The 21868-nt window shown below is 45.4% G+C and overlaps 1 protein-coding gene across 3 annotated transcripts in view; it reads left to right on the top strand.

Moving 5' to 3' along the window:
- Positions 1 to 21868, top strand: part of ZFYVE27 (zinc finger FYVE-type containing 27) — an 87472-nt gene that overhangs the window by 30187 nt on the left and 35417 nt on the right. For 2 of the 3 annotated variants that reach the window (XM_066601090.1, XM_066601089.1), the window contains exons 7-10: positions 7446 to 7585; positions 16444 to 16515; positions 18620 to 18736; positions 20663 to 20807. In XM_066601090.1, coding sequence (XP_066457187.1) covers positions 7446 to 7585; positions 16444 to 16515; positions 18620 to 18736; positions 20663 to 20807 — 474 coding nt within the window. The remainder of the gene's footprint in view (positions 1 to 7445; positions 7586 to 16443; positions 16516 to 18619; positions 18737 to 20662; positions 20808 to 21868) is intronic. The other variant, XM_066601091.1, reaches the window with a different exon arrangement.

Below are 21868 nucleotides of genomic sequence, written 5' to 3' on the forward strand. Positions count from 1 at the left end.
GGTGCAAAGATTTTGCACCTGTAAAAAAAAAACAAAAAAAACCCGGACATGTGAACACTGCATCAGAAACCAATGGTTCTAATAGATGCACTTTTTTTTGTGCACATATGTGCGCACAAAAAAAAGCTCATCTGACTTCACCCTTACACTGCAATATTGCATTATATAGCAATTTTTTTTCTTTTTTTTCTTTTTCTTTTTAAATATATATTTATGATTTTTGATGCCTTCAGTAGGCTCCGGGCTGTAATGCTAGGCCACTGGCATCCCCCCGATCGTGTGTGGGGGTGCTGATGGCGTGCGGGACTCCCACCCACCCCCTCCCACTGAATGTTTAGACACATGATCAGCTTTGAGCATCATGAGTTAACTGCAACAATCAGATAGCGGCAGTCAGCTGTATGAGACTCTGATAGCTGTTGGGCATGTAACATGCATATTTGCTGCATATGTTGAATCTCCATAGCCTATACTTGTGGGTATTATAGGGTACTAGGCGATATACCCCTGCGTTGCACGGCGATTTTATGAATAGCAGTCCTGGAATATACAAAGTGGACCACCAAAATTAGTCCAGCACCGCATTCGCATGAAAGCGTTCCAAAAGAAAATCTGCGCAGCTTTTATTTTAGCTTAGCAGTATAAGAAAAAGCAACTAATCAGTATAAAAAATGAAAGCGGAGCTGTGATTGGTTGCTATTGGCAACAAAAATTACAGGGGAAGTCGGTGAGTTTTTGATTTTTAATTACGCCAATATCCGTCGCCCGGTGCTGAAGAACGCTCATGCAAAATTTCACTCAAACCAGACACTCACAGCCGGCGTCCGCAGACTCCAGAGATCGGGACACTACCATGACTGCACCGGCGGGCATCAGTGGTGAAGCAGTGAGCGGCCTCGGCAGCAGGGAGCCCACAAGTGTCTTTGCAAGTGGAGGATCAGCAGATGTTTTTCCACTACTCATGGTACAATTTTGCGCTCTTCTGCCTCCTGGAGTCTCGTCTTTCTGTTTCTCTTAGAAACCATGGCTCTGCAAATGGTCGTCTGCTATTATAGCCCATTCATGCTAAGGAGCGACAAGTTGTGTGTTCGGACTTGTTAGTTGGAGAACCAGTGTTGTATTTGCCTACAGCTTGCTTGGCTGTGCATCATCTGGTCATCAGAACGATTCCTGACATCCTCCTCTGACCCCGTTCGGTGACCAGTTTTTTTCTATCCCTAAGATCCCCTTTCGCTGGATGTTTTTCCTCAATCATGACATTCTCGGTATACTCTCCACACTGTTACATGAGACAACGCCATGTGGTTGGCAGTGAGATCCTGGCCCTGGCTAGTCAAGCACCGATGACCGGGCCTCGTTGGAAGTCTCTCAGATTGCTGGATTTTCCCATTTAATGTGGATTCACACTGAAACTGATCTATAAAAAAAACTTGTCATATGACTTTAAGCTGCACTCCAGGGTCACTGGGATCATTTCCATTCATGGAAGTGCCAATTGGGAGTGGGGTACATGCTTTCCTGGCCCCCTTCATGATGGACATGTCATGTCTTATGTTGGTGCGCTGTCCAGATGTGTCTTGTCATTCTGTTGTGTATTGCACAGCTGCGGCAAGTGAGAGGTTAAGGGCGCCTGCACACGAGTGGAAATTCCGCGGCGGCATTTCCCACGGGATTTCCACTACTGGAAGCCTGCATAGGATTGCGTTAACAAACGCAATCCTATGCAGACGGCCGCGGTTTGGGCGCGCAAAATCTCGCGCGGCAAACAAACGTCACTCACCCGCCTCCGACTCCGGTTTGCGCATGCGCCGGCTGCCCGGCAAGCCGGCACATCAAACAGCCAGAGCCGCGGGTAAGTACGCGCCGCTCTCTGCAGGCGCTCGGGTCGGGTCCAGCGGCGAGAATCCTCGCCGCCAGATCCGACCTGCCTGTCTGCAGGTGGCCTAAGTGTTTGCAAAGCCTGGAGACTGTAAATGTATCAATCAATGTCCTGTCACGTGGTATGAGTCAGAGTAAAAAAGGAGTGTTTAAGAGCTGGAAGGGGTCTATGTCTTCTGGGTTCCTGATAAAGTGGGGCAGCTATATGGGGGTATGTTTAATCCTCATGTAGTGAAGAATGGAAGAGGAGGAAAGGTTACCTGGATTGCCTGATCTAGTATGAGAGAGGAGTGAGCCCCAATTGGAGAGAGAGAAGTAAGTGGAGGCCCAGTGCAGAGGTACTCTTATCAATTGTTCACAGTTGAGTGTCCTGAAGTCTGGGACCACCGGGTGGAGGTACTCTTCTTCGGTTGTTCACGCCCAAGCGTCCTGAAGTCTGGGATCGCCGGGTGGAGGTACTCTTCTTCAGTTGTTCACGCCCAAGCGTCCTGAAGTCTGCGACCGCCGGGTGGAGGTATGTGTCTTCAATTGTTCACATACCGGCATCCAGAAGCCTGGGAGTGCCGTGTGGAGGTCCTCCTAATCAAGTCTGTCTAAATGCCTGCATTTGGAAGATTGTTTACTTTGCCTTGTACTGCTGAAGTTTAAGTAATGTTGTTCCGGGCCCTGACCGTTCCCAGGGACCTGAGGTACATTATATCTGTCTTCGGCTCATTTATTCCCCACCGAAGGTCATTCTGGTGTGTGACGGAACAGTGACGTCACCCGTGACAACTACTACGTTTATTGGGCATCCCTCTCCTAGGGGTGTCTAGAAGAAGCCCAGTGCTGCCCTGGCCGAGGCTACGTGCGTCCCTCCGGGAGGTGGTAACTGCTGCCATGACAAGCCAGCATCTTACCCTCCCTGCTCCTCAATGTACTCCCCACGTCCAGGGTCACTGTAGGGGGCGCTGAACCAACCTTATAAGCAAATTTTGTGATCTCACGAAGATTAATGTAATTTTTACACAGGACGGAATATTCAGCCCCAAAATCTGGACTGCTAACATGAAGATTTTGGTGCTGAATTGAAACCAGCAGAATTCTGCCGGCAAATTTGCAACAAAATCGGCAGTAGATTTTGTTGCGGAATTCAGGAACATCATTGCCGCATTCTCACTCGCGTTGCGCAGCTAATTTCGCCCGTGTGAGAAAGGCCTAACATAGGTGTTGTGTTTTATGGTGGTTTTATATTGGGAACTGTATGGCACTGTTGGGCTGGGTTCACACGGGATACAAATCTCGCAGAATGTTCGCAGGCGGGACCGCACAGAAATTCTGCAAGATTTCCACAGCGGAAAGGTTGCTTCAAAACCAAAGCCGTTTGGTGCGAGTTTTGAAGCGGCTTTACAGCTTGTATTCCACTGCGAGTCCGCAGTGGAAACTGCGCCAAAATTGACACGTCACGGATTAGAATCCCGCACCGCATGTCCGTTTCCACACGGCTTGTCCGCAGCGGACTGTCAGCAGCCTGTGAATGAGATTTGTGCGACTCTCATCCTCTTTGCTGCTTAGTCTCAGGTTTAAAAATGCTCGCAGAATTTCTGTGCGGGAAGTCTGCGCAAACATTCTGTGGCAATTTCGCCCCGTGTGAACCAAGCCTCCTCAGTTTTTCAAAAATTTTCCATCCAGCTTAACCCTTTCACGACCAAGCATCATTGATGCTCCTGTGTCCAGGTCACATTTTGCAGTTCTGGTACTCTTACTATCAAAAATCCTGAATTTTATTGTTCCGTCCATAGGGGATGTGTGAGGGCTCTTTTTTTTGCAGGGCGACCTGTAGTTTTCATTGGTATGGTACCACTTTGGGGTTTATACGGTATAATTCACTTCTATGGTGTTGCATTATGCTGAATTACAGACTGCCTACTAAAGACATGCCACAGGCATATTTTAATAGGCAAATCATAATGGCAGTCATCGGCAGGCTGCCATGACACCTGCATGGTAACCCAGTGAGTAGGTCTGATTGGGACATCTAAATGCCACTGGCAGAATCGACAAAGGGTCATCTCCGGTGCCGGCTGGTAAAGGCAGCCAAACTCACTATGTATGGAGTAGGCTCGTCTCCTGAGCATGCTGCATACACAGCATATGCTGTGGACATCTATATATGTTTTAACTGCATGGGGTATGTGCAATGAGGCTGTGTATAGCCGTATGTGTTGGGAAGGGGTTGAAGAAAACGGTCATGTCCTCGTGTCAGTGGGACTGGTAGCTTAGTTTTGCAGTCATGATGCCCACCACTGAACTATATATCAATGATTGATGTCGGACTTGATTGACAGGGAGTGGTGGCACCGCCCACTTGACACATTCTCTGCACTGGAAGATGGATCCAGGAGAGCTGGTAATGAAGGAGAAGATACACAAAAAAAAAATACAATTTTGGAGTCAGCAGGGGCGGGTCACCAATCTCCAGCTCTGGTGACATGAGGACATGTGACGGGTCCTTCTAAGCCAGCTCTGATGACCTGCATGATATTCTATGGTTGACCATCTTTTTAGAGCACATTTTGAGTGCATTTTATCAGCTAGAATGGAAGGAAAGTTCTTGCGTCTATATGTTCGGCAGAGTAGACATTTGGATCAGGGGCGTAACTATAGAGGATGCAGGGGATGCGGCTGCACCCGGGCCCAGGAACCTTAGGGGGCCCATAAGGCCTCTCTTCTCCATATAGGGAACCCAGTACTATAAATAAAGCATTATAGTTTTGCATCGGGGCCCGGGAGCTTCAAGTTACGCCTCTGGTTTGGATGTAAGGCGAGAAGCAAAGTATCAAGGACTTTGGAGAAGAAAGAGAAGGGGAGGGATGCCCTAATTTTCTTACACTGTTCCGAAGACACACTTTTTTCATGATAAGTCCCTGTATTTGTTGATCACTGTGATAACATGAGTAAATATTTTGAGGGGTGCTGACAAGGTGCTCATTCGACTTGGAGTATGTCATACCAATGTAAAAGGGTCAGAAGGATTTTTTTTCCCCCCTATTTAAAGTCTGAGTCATCTTTGGGGTTTATACAAATTTAGACGAGTGATAAGGATCCTGAAGAATGTTATAGAACATCGCCTGCCAGGATCTTTAATGGCTCTTGGCAGAGCCGTGCCTTGGATATAGATCAATTGTAGAGTACAGAATAATATAAAGGTGCTGTTTAAAATGGGGATTTATCTAAAGAGTTTTGCAAAAAGTTTTTGATGGTCATGAAACACAATGGGCTGCATAGGGGGGGTAGCTGATGGGGGCAATTATTTTGATTGTCACAGATGGGATTTTCTAATCGCTCCTCTACACCACTTAGGCTACACATCACTCTACACATTAGAGAGTCGTCCATCTCCGCGGTTGCTTGGACAACTTCTAATGTGTATGGGGACCTCTAGGGGGCGCTCACATGTAGCGGAAATTGTGCAGATTTTCCACAGTAAAATCCTCAGTAAAAGCCACAGCAGAATTTGTGGATCCACAGAAGACTTCACCCCTTCAGTTGCATTCAAATGTCTGCACATGACTATGGGGGCAGCCATAATGCCTGAGCTGCAGTTTACAGTAGCCACATGAACTATAGACACAACGGTCAGGAAATGACTTCTTGACTTTTGTGGGAGAGTGTTGTGACCATGCTCTGTGACCTATGCAGAGAGGGAGAGGAGGTGAGCTGTGACCATCACCCATTGCTAATGGTGGCTCCTGTATTATCTGGTAGTTGTCACCTCTCAGTGTAATCCTCCCTATGATGCTAATGAGATGATGGCTGAGACGTTTTCTCTACTGAACAGGAAGTGTCAGACTATTATTAGGCCTAGTGGTCGGTGTGAGAACTGCAATATGTTCACTATGTTTTTAAAATATAGATTGTGACACTGACAATTGAATAAAATTACCAAAAATGTTTAAATATGTTTAACACGAAAACCTGATTTATGCAAGTGGTCATTTTCTGTTGACATTCCCTTTAATTTTAAAGCAACCCTTATGTTTTGCAGTAAATTCTGTCCTGGAACAGAAGAGTGGAAGGGCTATATTATCTGTACTTGATTTTCTTGCCCATCCCCCCTTTTTTGCCGGTTTTGGTTTCCAATATGGCCACCATGAACTTTGGACTACCTAATCACTTTTAGTGCATTAGTAGTGTTATGACTACCAATGCACTATATCTGCTTTGTGATTGGCCGGTGCTACCCATGTGATCAGTGCTGGTCAATCACAGAGTAGTGAATAGGTTTCAAAAATAGCCGTGGCCATCCTGACTGTCTGAAAATGGAGAGACTGCCAAGAAGATCAAGTAATATACCTCCCCACCCTTCGTTCCTGGGACACAATTGTGTTGCTTTAAGAGCTCCTGTCCATCAGAGAAGCTCCACAAATATCAGTAAAAGGGTGCAAACCGAGAACTGTCCGGACTGTAAGGGTATAACCCAAGAAAAACGTTTGTGCGCATGACTCAAGGTGGTATCTGAGGGGCAAATTGGCAGTACTGCTCTGACTGTGAGGCGGACCTCACTGTGAGACGCCCCCAAGTTATTGGAGTAGTTCGGGGGGCAGTTATGATGGACCTGATCATATACTGAGCAGTCCTTCCTTTGGTTGCACCAAGCAGTGAACTTTTTTCATTTCGGCTGAGACTTCAGACTGAGAGCCCAGAGGGTCAAGAAGCCCTGCCGTAGACCTCATGACCCAAGTAGACCACTTCCACCACACACTTATACATTTTAAGGAGCACAGGGATAATAACTCTCTCCGACCTCAGTAGGAATTACTTCTTGATTTTGGAGTTGAAAAGCTTCTGCCAGTAGCCAATGTCTAGGCTCGTTGACTGCCCAGCTCCTTGGCTTATGATAGGACATCATAACATTTTAGACCTACGGATGTAGGAGTCGAAAACCAATATGTCCGTTCGTCCTCAAAGGGATATTGCCACCTTGGCAAGTTCTCACTTATGCACAGACTGGGGGATAACGATAACCTACCGATTGGCAGGCTTTCAAGCATTGGTACCCCCACCAATCCAGAGATATTGCATCCTGTATGTTCTTGAAGTTTTTACAGTGGCGGCCACACATGCATGCCAGCGTGCCATTCACTTCAAAGGGAACTGCCGAAGATGGCCAAGTTCAAGCACTCAACAATCTCCGGCGGTCTAGTTCACTTCAGTAGGACCTCCCGTGATGGCTGAACACTTGAACTCGGCAATCTCTGGTGGTCCCACTGAGGTGAGCAAGCACGGCCACTACTCCAGGTGTCCTTTCTCTGGATTGGTGGGGGTCCCAGTGGTCGGACCCCCACCGTTAGATATGTTGTTCTCTATCTTGTGGTTATTATGCCTTGTGTCAAGTTAACATTCGCTACATTCGTACATTTCAGTTTGTATCTTGTTTCTGGCAGCTTTGTAGAAGGGTCATTTGTACGTTGGCCATCTTGGAAGGAACAATCGTTGACTTGTAGTATGTGGCCCGGTCTATAGGTGTCTATAGGTCCGCCCGGCGCCTACAGCTGTTTCCTAACTCTTCTTTTTTTTCTTTTCAGTTGTTGCAGAATGTAAAGCATCTTTGCAGCTAAGAGGGAGCAGCGAGGCGGCATCATTGGAACCAACTAAAGCGGCGCCAGAGGTCGAAAACGTAACAGTTGTGGATCGAACGCCCACCCCAGTACTTACCACCTCAGAAGTGAGTAATGCCCATTTACTAGAGGCGATACTAGGATTTGACAAATATGTCAATGCATACTTCGATAAACAGCGCCACATCTGTCCACGGGTTGGTTGTGGTATTGAAGTGAATGGAGCTCAGTCGCAATACCACACACATCCTGCGGGCAAGTGCGGCGCTATTTTTCTTTTGCTAATTAGAAAATAATTTTTAAGACTGCGTCACAAACTCTGCTCGTTGTCAGTGAGTGGAAACATTGTTTACATTAGAAGCCTGAAAACGCATACATGGCAAGTTCTGCTCGCACAGCTGAGGCTTTGTTAATTAGACAATGTATTTGCGCTCCCCACATTGACTTCCATCGGGTGCGCACATACGCAGAAAAAGAGAACACGCTCAATTTCTATTTTGCAGCTGAAATGTGCGCAAAAAAATATGCGCATGTGAACGAACGCATTGAATTTAATGGCTTCTATTCTCTGCATACTGCGTCTTACAGTATGGATTTCACCTCTGATGTTGCGTAGAAATATGCATGCAGGTTTATCCCTGTCAAGGCGCAAAATCTGTGGGCTGCAATTTCACTGCAGATCCTCATGAAGAGGTTATATGTCGCCGTACGCCAATCTGCACGGAAATGCGTCAAAGCGTCTGTGTGCAGATTTTGCTAAATCGGTACTCAATGTTATCAAGTAGCAACCAATCACAGCGCAGCTTATATTATTCAAAAGCCGGGTATGAAATGGAAGCTGCTCTCTAATTAGTTGCTATGGGCAACCAAGATGGCTTCATAGATCTTCCCCCTATATGGCATATAAGGAAGCTGCAGAACTGTTTTATTGTACGGGGTGGGACACGGACAAGTATCTGACACCATGCTGTTATGAAAGCTGCCTAAAAGAAAATCTGTCTGCGTTGCCCCTAGCAACGAATCACAGCGCAGCTTTCATTTTACCTCAGCAGTATAAGGAATAGCAACCAATCACAGCGCAGCTTTTGTTTAACCTCAGCAGTATAAGGAATAGCAACCAATCACAGCGCAGCTTTTGTTTAACCTCAGCAGTATAAGAAATGGCAATCAATCACAGCGCAGCTTTCATTTTACCTCAGCAGTGTAAGAAATAGCAACCAAACACAGCACAGCTTTCATTTTACCTTAGCAGTATAAGAAATGGCAACCAATCACAGTGCAGCTTTCATTTTTCCTCAACAGTATAAGGAATAGCAACCAATCACAGTGCAGCTTTCATTTTACCTCAGCAGTATAAGGAATAGCAACCAATCACAGCACAGCTTTCATTTTACCTCAGCAGTATAAAAAATGGCAACCAATCACAGCGCAGCTTTCATTTTTCCTCAGCAGTATAAGGAATAGCAACCCATCACAGCGCAGCTTTCATTTTACCTCAGCAGTGTAAGGAATAGCAACCAATCACAGCGCGGCTTTTGTTTAACCTCAGCAGTATAAGAAATGGCAACCAATCACAGCGCAGCTTTCATTTTACCTCAGCAGTATAGGAAATGGCAATCAATCACAGTGCAGCTTTCATTTTTCCTCAGCAGTATAAGGAATAGCAACCAATCACAGCGCAGCTTTCATTTTACCTCGGCAGTATAAGAAATAGCAACCAATCACAGCGCAGATTTCATTCCTTATACTGCTGAAGTAAAATGAACGCTGCGTAGTGATTGGTTGCTATGGACAGCAAAGACAGATTTCCTTACAGACAGCCTTCATAGCAGTGGGGTGCCAGCCTACTTTTCCGTGGCCGACCCTGTACAAGGAGGCACCAAGCTACTGCTCCCTGTTATCAGCCATTGCACATTTTCTTCTCCGGAATAAATAAACTCTCTTGTTTTCTTCATGTCTTTTCTTGTGATGTTTGCAGCCGAGGCCAATGTGTCTTTCATTAAGAAAAAGCCGTCCATTCAATCCCCTTTTGATCGTTCCCATTCGCCATAATTCATCTTGCGCTCGGGGGAAACGACTTCCCTCATCTGATGGTCATTAGAATATTCCTAATATTATGGTTACGCGATTCCTCACATTCCTTCATGACTCCCTGGACGATGCAAGAAATGTGTTCGTCCTTCTGAGGAATCCTTCGACTGCCCATCTGGTTTCTTGGCCAGCGATTCTGGGATCCCACCGAGTTGTATTCCTGCTCTGGATGGAACGTCCTAAATCAGCCTGGCAGAGCCTGCGCGCCACGTCCGAGCCTGGCCCTCCGCCCGCCCGTCCTTCGTGGGCCGCCACACGACTTTGTGTTTCTATGATGAATGTGTTTTTAGACAAATTATTCCCTTTTTCCCTGTTCTGGTTGCTTGTACCGGCCGGGGGTCTGGCTGGGAAAGCTGGGTGACGACCAAAATGGCCTCCGCTGCGTCTCCAGCAGCGTCCTGTGTTGCGGTTATCCGATTTTCAGACCGAAAAAATTGGACCGAAATCGATCAGAAATAAAACTACTAAAAAGGGTTTTATTCACGTGTGAGATTTTTTTTTTTTTTTTTATAATCGGATGAACAAAAAACTGCAGCTTGTCCTCTTTTTGTTGAAATTTTCGGACGAAAATCAGCCACTGCAGCCTGCGGGCGCAATAAAAAAAAAAAAAAACTGGTCACACTTGTTTGATGTGATTGCAATCTGTTTGTATTCCATGTCACCATAGTAACCATTTTTTTAAAAAAAATGTGTCAAACCTTTAATTACATCATTTGGCCCATTATGCAATTTTTTTTTTTAACGCAAATAAAAATTGGCTGCAAAATGGATGAAAATCGTACAGAAAAATCACAGAAACGGATAAAAAGTGTGAAAATCGCACAAAAGATCTACCGATTATTTATTTATTTTCTTAAGGACGGAAAAAGACAATGGCGCTGTGAATGTGCGCGCAGGTTGGCTTTACACAGGACAACGATCACTTGGATAGTATCTCAAAACGGTCACGAAGCGTCTGAATGACCGCTGTTTATGCGCTTTTACACGGAGCGACTTGTTGTTTACTACTCATTCCGTTTTTTTGCAATTGCTTAACCAATTGTTAGTGCATTAACGGCTGGTCGCACTATCGGCTGCATAATTGGTGCAGGTTGGCCAGATAATCGTCTGGCTGGTCGCACTGTCGGCTGCATAATTGGTGCAGGTTGGCCAGATAATCGTCTGGCTGGTCGCACTGTCGGCTGCATAATTGGTGCGGGTTGGCCGGGTAATCGGCCGGCTGGTCGCACTTTCGGCTGCATAATTGGTGCGGGTTGGCCGGATAATCGGCTGGCTGGTCGCACTGTCGGACGTATAATTGGTGCGGGTTGGCCGGGTAATCGGCCGGCTGGTCGCACTTTCGGCTGCATAATTGGTGCGGGTTGGCCGGATAATCGGCTGGCTGGTCGCACTGTCGGACGTATAATTGGTGCGGGATGGCCGGGTAATCAGCTGGCTGGTCGCACTGTCGGCTGCATAATTGGTGCGGGATGGCCAGATAATTGGCTGGCTGGTCGCACTATCGGCTGCATAATTGGTGCGGGATGGCCAGATAATCGGCTAGCTGGTCGCACTGTCGGCTGCATAATTGGTGCGGGTTGGCCAGATAATCGGCCGGCTGGTCGCACTGTCGGCTGCATAATTGGTGCGGGTTGGCCAGATAATCGGCCGGCTGGTCGCACTGCCGGCTGATTGTGCGGGTTGGCTGGGTAATCGGCCAGCTGGTCGCACTGCCAGTCGATTATACATCCGGCAGTGCAACCAGCTGGAGAGGAAGCAGTGAATTTCTTTGGCAGGCATATGTTTGGCATTTCGAGTCCACTGAACACATAAATACGTGCGAGCGGTCTTCCACTGGTTCGACTGAGCAGTCAGTGTTAGTGCAGCGAGCGTATCTTTGAAGACCAAAACCGGCCAGAGGCGGCAGCAGCGAGGATTCTTTCATGGACTGTTCAGTCAAGGATCCTCGCATGTATTTATGGGTTTTTGGAAACCAATGAGCATTAATTGGGAGGGCAAAATGTTCAAAAAATAGGTGGGAGCCAATCGGTGTTCAGTGGGAGGCGCACAACGAACAAGCGCGCACCTCCCTGCAAAGTTGTTGGCTAGTCGTTGATCAATAATTACCTGCTTACAGAGACGATAATTAATCAACCAACGACTATTTTTAGGTGAGCTGAAACAAAGGAACTAGTGAACGACTTCTGGCTAGCCAACTTGATGGTGGCCATGTCTACAGCTGTCGCTTACAGTTGTTCTATCTGTCTCAATGCGAGAATCGGATTATAAGCGCTTGGCAATCTCCGGCTCGTTAAAATGACCCCTTTTCTGGCGGATGCATCCCCCATCCAATAAGCTAGTTCTTCTCTATCCTATCCTGCAGATAGCGAATAAGTTAATGCCACCCGAATACCCCCTTTTAAAAAGGGTCTTTCCTTGTACCACCGATGGCTTATTATAGGGGTATGCCTGCTGAGCCCCATCTCACGTACAGAAACGCCGTTCCTGGTGGAGAATTGAGCGCATATGACCTGTGCCTGTCCATTATGGTCAATCAGAGGTATGGAAACGGCAAATAGTGCTTGACTATTTTCTGTGTCTCCTGTAGACTCCCATAGGTATAGAAAAATATATCTGTACCTATGGATAAATTCTTGTCACAGAATACAAGGGCACCATACAGAATAGATCCCATATACGCTCATGGACATGGGGCCGAATGGTCCTTTTAGACCGACCATGGTAACAAGCTCTGATCCACAAACCTTGTCTATCGATGCATGTTCACTACTGTACAAATAAGGGAGATGAAACAATACCTCTGCAACGCCACCTATTGGAAGGCAGCATTTCTGCAAGTCAATGTTAGACTCTTTATACAAGCCTTGTAACAATGACTGGGAATTGAAAGCCAAGCCAGAATCCATACACAGACAGCTGTTTCGGGGTGTTTGTCCTTCATCAGTGTGCACTATACAAATTATATAGTCCAAAACAAATTGTGGAACCCATTCCTGTACTTTATTTGAGCGCAAATGTACTCTTTGAAAAATATACAACTCTAAATTTAAAAAATAATAATTTTTTAAAACTTTTTTGCTACCAATGAAACTAAGGAAAAAAAAGTCAGTAAAGAAAGATATAAATTAATAGCTCAAATGTCATGGGGAAAAAATGCAGCAACATTTAATTCTGGTAGCTGAAGAAAAAGATAGGGCAGCAAAACCCACAAGTGTCTGGTGCTTCAGGGCCAAAACACCCTGGTCCTTAAGGGGTTACGATTAGAGATGAGCGCGCGTACTCGGTTTGGGTGTTTTTGCACTCGAGCACCGCTTTTTCCGAGTGACTGACTACTCAGACGAAAAGATTCGGGGGGGCGGCGTGGTGGAGCGGGGGGTAGCAGTGAGGAACTCTCTCCCCCCCCCCCCCCACTCCCCTCTGCAACCCCCCGGCGCCCCCCGAATCTTTTCGTCCGAGTAGTCAGTTACTCGGAAAAAGCGGTGCTCGAGTGCAAAAACACGCGAAAAGAGTATGCTCGCTCATCTCTAGTTATGATCTGACAAATCTTTGGGCTGTGTCACAGGACCTTTAGGGAGGGCCCAGACGTCAGCCCCCCAGTGATCAGCCACTCCGTCCATCGTTACATATATGTGCTGTGAACGGCTTCCATCCAGTAACATCTCACTGCATTTTGGGAACACAATTAATTTTTCTTCTACCGTTCCTGGAAATAGAAAAGCTATACGGATACGGTTCTACTAGAGAGAAGGGTAGCGGCGGGGGGTATAAATGAGTTTTACACCCTCGTACACCATATGTTCTCAGTTTGCAGTATTAAGTACATTGTTAGTGACCTGCTGAGACATTCTTGACTTAATGAGGCTTGGATATGTAAAAGACCCATACTGCGTTCTACTCTATACAACAGCCCCTGTCACTATGCAGAGCACATGATTAGATTACATGGCAGAGACATTACTAAAAATTGCTAAATACTTTTATTTCCAACTCCCCATTGTGCCCCAGTACAAATATATTTTATTTATTTAGTTTTTTTTTTTAGCCTTGGATGAGCTTTCTTCTGTGCTCACTGCTGCCCTCTGCTGAAAGGGAAGTGATAACTACTCTTGGCATATTCCTGACTGTTCACAAACACTGTTAATAAATATTGGGCGAATGCGGGGTTTCGGCATGATTGGCCGACCATCTAATGTGTATGCGGGTGTCCCCAGTCTTCAGGTGAAATATCATGGAAGCCCCCATCATGGAAAAAAAGATATATGTTGCACTGATAAGCAGTCTGCCTGTGTTCTGCTTGTGCTGAAAGCAGCAAGATAGCAAACCAGAACAGCTCAGTGAAAAAATAGCGGCCACAGCAGGAATAGTGCCCACGTGAGTGAGCGCCCCAGCAAGGAGGGCATTCAAACTAGTAAGCGTGTTAACTTATCTGAAGTTCAATTCTGGATGCCGCTTGCTGTAAACTCGCAGAGCACCCTAGACTCCTACTGCAGCGTCTGAGGAACGGGCCCACAGCCGAGGAGATGGCGGGGTAGATTAGGATTTCTGTCACAGTGGCTCTACCATCTCCCCCCCCTGAGAGTACCTGACCAAGTTACTGATGGGGGAGGTCACAGGGAAAGGGTAACTAGCGGTTACCTTAAAGTTCATTGTCACTCGTGACGCCACCGTTCCGTCCTCTGCGGTGAATCTGGACGATGTAATAAAATAGTCCACACAAAGGGATAACTTTTTGGAAAAAATGGGAACGGTGGATAATGTCCGTTTACTTGAAATTTAACACAGTCCACTTTACAACACTGGAGTAGCACAGTTACAACCAGAGAAGGTGATGTGACAGGGAGGATACTTGGGGTATTCCAGACAATCCACAGTCCTAGTCATCTGTGTGATCCCGCTCCCGGCGACTATCTCCCTCCAACTCTCTACCAGTCAACACTTACACTTCTTGTCTTGTGCTTTAGCCATATAGTCCTTTTCTCACTCAGTACTTAAGGTAGCATTGGCGCATCCCGGGTAGACTTGTTCCAGGCCAAGCAGAAGGGGAATTACTCAGCTTCCTCCATTTTCTCCACACGCAGACCGATCAACTATCTGTGGGGTTCACTCACTGACCGAAGATTCCAGCCTGGTAACTCTTAGGCTAGTCATACTGTTCCCCTCACATTCCTTGCAACACACATACATATATAAGACATGACACACAACAAGATACATTTTCCAGACATAACCCAGACGTTAACTCATTCAGTGCTGCAAAGGTGCAACACACATCAAATGCACACTATATGTAAGACACTGACCATACAATAGCACAAGACAAAATTTAATATTATGGAGGGACCCCGCTAACTGGTCCTTCCATTGCTAAGGAATGCCCCAGCTGGAGTGCCACTTTGCCAGTCATTCATTGGAGAGTCCCTGATTTAGGACTGTTTCTCCCATCTTTATGTTACTGTTGCACAGAAGCGATTCTCTCTTGCAAAATACAGTCAGGGAAATGTTAGCTGATGTTTCCCTTTAAACACCTGAGCATTTTATTTCCTTCTGTGTCCAGCATTCATCTCTCTCAAAACTAGTCGGCTCTTTGCAGCCAAGTTCCCGTTTTGCTGATGCAGTATATATGAGCAGATTAGATGAAGATTAGACTTTATAATGATATTGGAGCTCCGATATTTTTCTCCATGAACGATGAGTTTGAGTTTTCTTATGACTTTATTGAAGAGATCACCTGAAGCACGTAATATCCCTCCAATCACCCGAGCCGTGGGCCTCTCCGAAGCCTTTAGTGGTCAGTGCTATGGAAAGGCAGAAAAATGCTTAGCGGCGTTGTCTACTAATAGAATAACATATTTACGAGGGGGGTATCCACGAGAAACAGGAATCTTTTTCTGGTGGGTGGGACTTTACTAGTACAGACTTCTGTTCTAGATGAATGTCTGCGGACCCCTTCTGAGACGGTACGCCAGCTGACGTTGATTGCATTCGGCTCCAGTGATTTTTTTTAAATTTTTTATTTTGAACGGGTTGTCCGGTTGACAGGCAATTTTGTTTAAGTATAGGCCCAAATGTGTTAAAATGACAAAAGCAGGGGTGGGTACTTGTCCTCTGACCCAGCGATTCAGCGCTGCAGTCCTACAGTTTTCCCCGGTCTCTGTTGTGGAATGACTACCACCTGGCGGCTGCTGCAGCCAATCAGAGCAGCAGTGGTCAGGTGCCATTCTCCTGCCATACTACTCAGCAGCTGAGAGCAATAATGCCAGGAGAACAACACCTGATCTCTGCAACCTCTGATTGGCTACAGTGGTCAGGTGGTTTCCATTCCACGACAAAGATTAGGATGACTGTGGGGCCGCAGCACTGGATCGTCGGGGCAGTGGATTGGTAAGTACCCGTGCTTTTGTTATTTTAACAGATTTGAGCTTTGTACGGCTAACCTCTTCACGGGCATTACCTGTGATGAGACAACCTTTTTTTTCAGATTGGCTATCGTATGGCTGGTCAATCGTACGTCAGATTATTCATATGAACATTTCAATTAACTAGCACGACTGAAAAACAAAACAAAGACCAGCTTTATCATAAAAATGATTAAAAAAACAAAATGTACTTATGCGAATTGGTGAACTATTGGTCCATCATGCTAATAAATACACACTGTTTTAGTTGACAACTAGCTGATAAAAAAATTTAACATGACTAACCACCATCATTCTGGAAGACACATTTGATCATTGGCTGTTTCATTCATTATTAGGGAGGTTTGGGGTTTTCCTACATCGGGTTTTTCTACAGTATTCTGTATGTTTCTAAAAACAACATTTTTCTAAATTTGTAGAAAATATTAAGTGTCTAAAAATGGTCTTGTGTGTGACAGGATCTCTCTCCGGGGAGTGTGGAAGAAGCCGAAGAAGCAGAACCTGATGAGGAATTCAAAGATGCAATAGAGGTGGGTGCAAGAGGCAATGTGGAGGAAATCAAGATTTCTCTTCTTTTTTGTATTTTCTTCTCTGATATTTATTTTGTGGGGAACTTTTTGAAGTCATTAATGCTTTGCTTGTACCTTTTTGAAGTATTTAGTAATACCTGAGGTACATTTAAGCTTAATGGTAAGGATAAAGCCTTCCCGTAAGTTAACCATACACCTGAGGTAAAAGTTGTTCAAATCTGCTCATATCGGCCAACGATTCCAGCTGTATGGAGTTTCCTGACTGACTCCAGTGGCAAATACTAGGTAGAGAAAAGGATTGGATATGTTGAAATTCTTTGTCCACCTCTTCATAGAAACAAACATTAACACTTGGCCAAGAGTACATGTTGACGGTGGAGTTAGAGAAATAATAGTAAGCTGAATGAGCATTTGGCAAACCGCTCTCTCCGACTTATGGCCAGCTTCTTTAGTAGAAGCTTTTGTTTACCCCAATTTTTAAATTTAGGACCCAGTCATCAAAGCGTACAACAAAAATTGTCTGGATGAGCAATGATGAAGGACCTACAAGAGCTTTAGACCGAGAAGATCTGATTTCTTCAGGTCGTTGTGTTTGTGTTGAATCGTTTTTATGTATGTGGAAGTTGGACAAGAAAAAATCCACCCAGAAGTACTGATGTCTTTCAACCTTGGCAGAAACCAGCTATATTCTTGACCAAATGAAGCAACATTTTAGAGCACAGATCACCAAACAGAGGCTTCAAATGAGTTGTCTGGGATTACAGTATTGATGGCCAATGCTTAGGAAAGCCCATCAATTACAGATCTCTGAGGGTTCGATTCCTAGCACCACTGACCAAACAACTGACTGAAGGGGCCATGTTCTCCTCATTGTTTACCAGGAAAGCTCTGCACTTTTAATAGTATCTAGAGTGCCATGGCCTCTTTAGTCAGCTGATTGTTCCCTCCACCAATCTGATATTGATGGTCTAAGGATAGGCCATCAGTATTGTAGTCCCAGATGAACCCCTTTCAAGGACTTCTAAGAAGAAAACCCAGATCATTAGAGAAGACCAATATATTTGGAAGATCTGTAGCATTGTATTGAAACTGTAATTACCCCATTGAGAAACCTGAAGAATCAAACCGAAGACCAGAATCTTCGAGACACTCTTTGATGTAGTCTCAAAGGTCAAAGTCAACTCGATGGCACATAATAACAATAACATATTGAAATGAAAGGTTTCACCAGTTGCATCTTGTTGCAGCCTTAGAATGGTCATTGAAGGCCATCTTTCTCCAATAAGGTGTGATGTAGTGTAGGTTCAGCATCATGAATGAAAATTGGACATTCTTCTTCCACTCCTTCTGCATTCACACAGTTGATATTTGGCAAAGCAAAATCCTTACATTTTGATAGCAGCTACTACCATGGACTGTAATGTGGATGATTGTGTGATGTGAAAAGAAGCTTCAAGATAGAGGGAGATGTTTAAAATGGTGGTGCTTGGAAGATACTGTTCTGCTTGTGGAGATCTAGCTGGTAGGGACCATGATCCCTGGGAGGGAAAATCTGCAAAATAATGCTCCAGTAGAGGGAAAATCATCTCTCCAGTGCCCACTATAGGTGGCTACGCTGTAGGTCTGCAGTGAATCTAACACGAGGGAACATATCCCTAACCCAAGTCATGTTTAAAGGCTCCTTATCAGTCAAACCAGAGACCTCCAGATGTAGACCACATGGTTTTCGAGTCATTGCTCCTCATCAGTATACAGTAAAGATTTAGTCTGCTGTATGAGGCACATTGTAGACTGGCTTTCGGAAAGTTTGGCATTGATTCGCAGGGTAGCTACCTATAGGTGGCACTAGGCAGAAGATTTCTTCCTTCAAGAGGAGAACAGTTTTGAATCCCCACCCAATAGCATTATCCTAAAGACACCCTACCAACTAGATCTTAGCAAGGAGAATCTGGTGCAAATGTCTTGCTATTTATTTGCACTGAGAGGAGAAAAAATGGGTAGATACCGGGTCTGAGTTTCTCCAACGGGTTCATTTTTATGAGATTTCTCTCCAGAAGGGTTGGTTCTTAATTATCTTCTCTTTTGTCCATGCTGCTTGAGAAAGGAGCAACAGCTGATGAGCATGGTGAGTGGTGGACATGTAGCACAGAGAGAACTTGCCGAGACAGCCGATCTGTTACACGGTCTCCTCCCCAAAGACTTTTCTCATTCTCTTCCTCAGGTGATGTCACTATCAGACCTGATGCATGTTGTGCAAGTGCTTTTCTTGAACTGATAGCTGGGGGAGAAATGGCAAAGATGCCATCTTGAAATGTTGCTGTCTAATTGGTAACCTGAGACTATTGTCATTGTAAAGATCTGAATTTGAGACAATGTTTTTGCTCAACTGTATTCAAGAACTTTTAATATTCCCCAAAAATAGGACCAAAGGCTGCAAAGAGTATCTATGCCAGAATAGCTAATGGTGGCCAAACAAACCCTTCCGCTGATTCTTCTGTAGCTTTCCCCAATATGAAGGATGCCAAGTGTTCGGTTCAGCCGAATATGCCCAGTAATGTCTATGGAGGGTGGAGCTCCATAAGCAGATACCAAACAAGAATGCTAATAGAAGAATTGTCAGATTGAGTATCTAAGTTTAGTATAGCAAATCAATTTTCAGATACTTTCTTAAAGGTTTTGTACCAAAGTAGACTTTTATAACTTATCCATAGTATAGTGGATAAAGTCTAATTGGTGGAGATCTCACTGATGAGACTCCTTCCGATCCTGAAAAAAGGGTCCTATTTCTTCTCACTGTGGGCTCACTGAATTTACCTCCAGTGATGTGGAGATTGAGGGGAGCAAGGAATGCACATGCACTGCACCGCTCCATTCATTTCATTGGGGCTGACAGAAATAGCCAAAGACATGTACTTAGCTGTCTTCGGCAGTCTCGTAGCAGATGAATGGAGCAGCACCACGCATGTGCATCCGCTTCTCCACTCAATGTGCAGTCGATGTCCACCGATTGGGTCTCAGCGGTGAGACCCTCACTAATCAGACTTGTTTATTACCTTTCCATAGGTGATAAATATATATTTTGGTACAACCTCTTTAAGGAATTTTGAGCGAAAGGGTTTTTCCATTCAATACTCTTATCCCCTATCCATCGGATAGAAGATAAAAGTCTGATTACTGGTGGTCTGACTGCTGAGACCCCACTGATCCTGAGACTGGCGCACCCCAAATGCTCCAGTGTGTATGCTCATCTGTAGCTCCATTCACTTCTGTGACACAGGCAGAGATCGATGCACTCAGCAATCATCCTCCATCCATAGAAGGCAATAGTAATGATGCTTATGCATGTGCACTACCACACCATTCACATGGGTCATCTGAGTACACCGGACCCGGGATCACTGAGGTCCCAGCAGTCGGATGCCGAGTGATCAGACATTTATTCTCTATACTGGGAATAAGGTATTAATGTGTTAATCAGAAAGCCCCTTTAATAGATGGCTCCTCTGCTCAGAATTCTCATTTCCTGGCAAGAACTGCTATAAAGAGCATCTCTCGCTGCGGAGGACCTGTCTTGTCCTGTATTACACTGACAACCCATTGGTATGAATGGGCATTGTGTAATACATAACTTCCCCTGTAGTGGTGCTGCAGAGAAATTAAACAGTTACTGTCAGTTTTCCCTACAGATTACATCCGATCGCTGACGGTACCAGCAGGGGAAAGTGGGCCTTTTTATGATCAGATTATCATCAAGGGACCCTCCTAACAAGTAGAGATTTTCAAAGTGGAGAGCCCCTTTAAAAATGTATCATAATGCACTATTTTAACTTCTCAAACTGTAATTATGGACCAATTAATTGGTGGCTGCACTTCCTTCAGTACAGCATGAAACAAAAGTAACCTAAAGACAATGGGCCTCATTTATTAAAACGGTCAACAATGGAGACTGTCCTTGTTGCCCACAACAACCAATTAGAGTTTAGCTTTCATTTATCTCAAACTTCTCAAGTAAAATGAAAGCTGAGCTCTGATTGGACGTTGTGGGCAACAAGGACGGTCTTCACTGTTGAGACAGTTTTGACAAATGAGGCCCATTTAATATATCACAATGATTGGATTTATAACCGGGTCCGTGTCACTTTTCCAGGAGGATGATGATGTGTCCCAGTGCCCGTCTGAGTATGAACTGAACATGCAGGACAACGGCTTCCTCAGCAGAAATGATGCGATCAAAAGTAAAGTATCCAAATTGACCGAGCGACTGCGCAAAAGATATCCCGCCAATAATCTGGGTAGGTCCTTGTCTTCATTCTGTAGCACGACTAAGGCCAACTTAAAGGGGTTGTCCCGCGCCGAAACGGTTTTTTTTTTTTTTTCAATAGCCCCCCCGTTCGGCGCGAGACAAACCCGATGCATGTGTTGAAAAAAAAAAACGGATAGTGCTTACCCGAATCCCCGCGCTCCGGTGACTTCTTACTTACCTTGTGAAGATGGCCGCCGGGATCTTCACCCTCGGTGGACCGCAGGTCTTCTGTGCGGTCCATTGCCGATTCCAGCCTCCTGATTGGCTGGAATCGGCACACGTGACGGGGCGGAGCTACGAGGAGCAGCTCTCCGGCACGAGCGGCCCCATTCAGAAGAAAGAAGACCGGACTGCGCAAGCGCGTCTAATCGGGCGATTAGACGCTGAAAATTAGACGGCACCATGGAGACGAGGACGCCAGCAACGGAACAGGTAAGTGAATAACTTCTGTATGGCTCATAATTAATGCACAATGTACATTACAAAGTGCATTAATATGGCCATACAGAAGTGTATACCCCAACTTTGTTTCGCGGGACAACCCCTTTAAGTTTAAGTTGCTCAGCTATCAGTCTCCAGGGGTCTAACAGCATCAACTTGTGCTTCCCCCCATGGTGTCCTATAAGCCAAGTATCCCCAATGCCGGTCTTTGTATAGTTTCCCCCAGTGCACAATAGACGCCTCTTCATGTATTAAATGGAGCTCCGTGCGCCTTCACAGAAATATACGCTTAGTCCCGACCAGGCGTACATTTCTGGTATAATTTACGTCACTCTCTGACATAAATTATACATCTGTCATTCTGGGTCGACCACACCCCTTCAACAGACACACCCACTTTCCCAGAAAGTGACAACGTTGTCGCAGCGAAAGGAAAAGTTGCAACATTTTTGCGCAAGCGGTCCTTGCACCGAATTTCACAACTTTTGCTAGTCCGTTTTCTGGTGCAAAGCTGCAAAGCCTTCTTAAATGTCCCCTCACATTTCATGTTTTTGTTTTTTTTTTTAGAAACTGATAGATTGTGGGGGTCTGACTCCTGGGACCCCCACT

This window comes from Eleutherodactylus coqui, chromosome 4 (genome assembly GCF_035609145.1).
Source record: "Eleutherodactylus coqui strain aEleCoq1 chromosome 4, aEleCoq1.hap1, whole genome shotgun sequence".
In the NCBI taxonomy this organism is placed as follows: domain Eukaryota; kingdom Metazoa; phylum Chordata; class Amphibia; order Anura; family Eleutherodactylidae; genus Eleutherodactylus; species Eleutherodactylus coqui.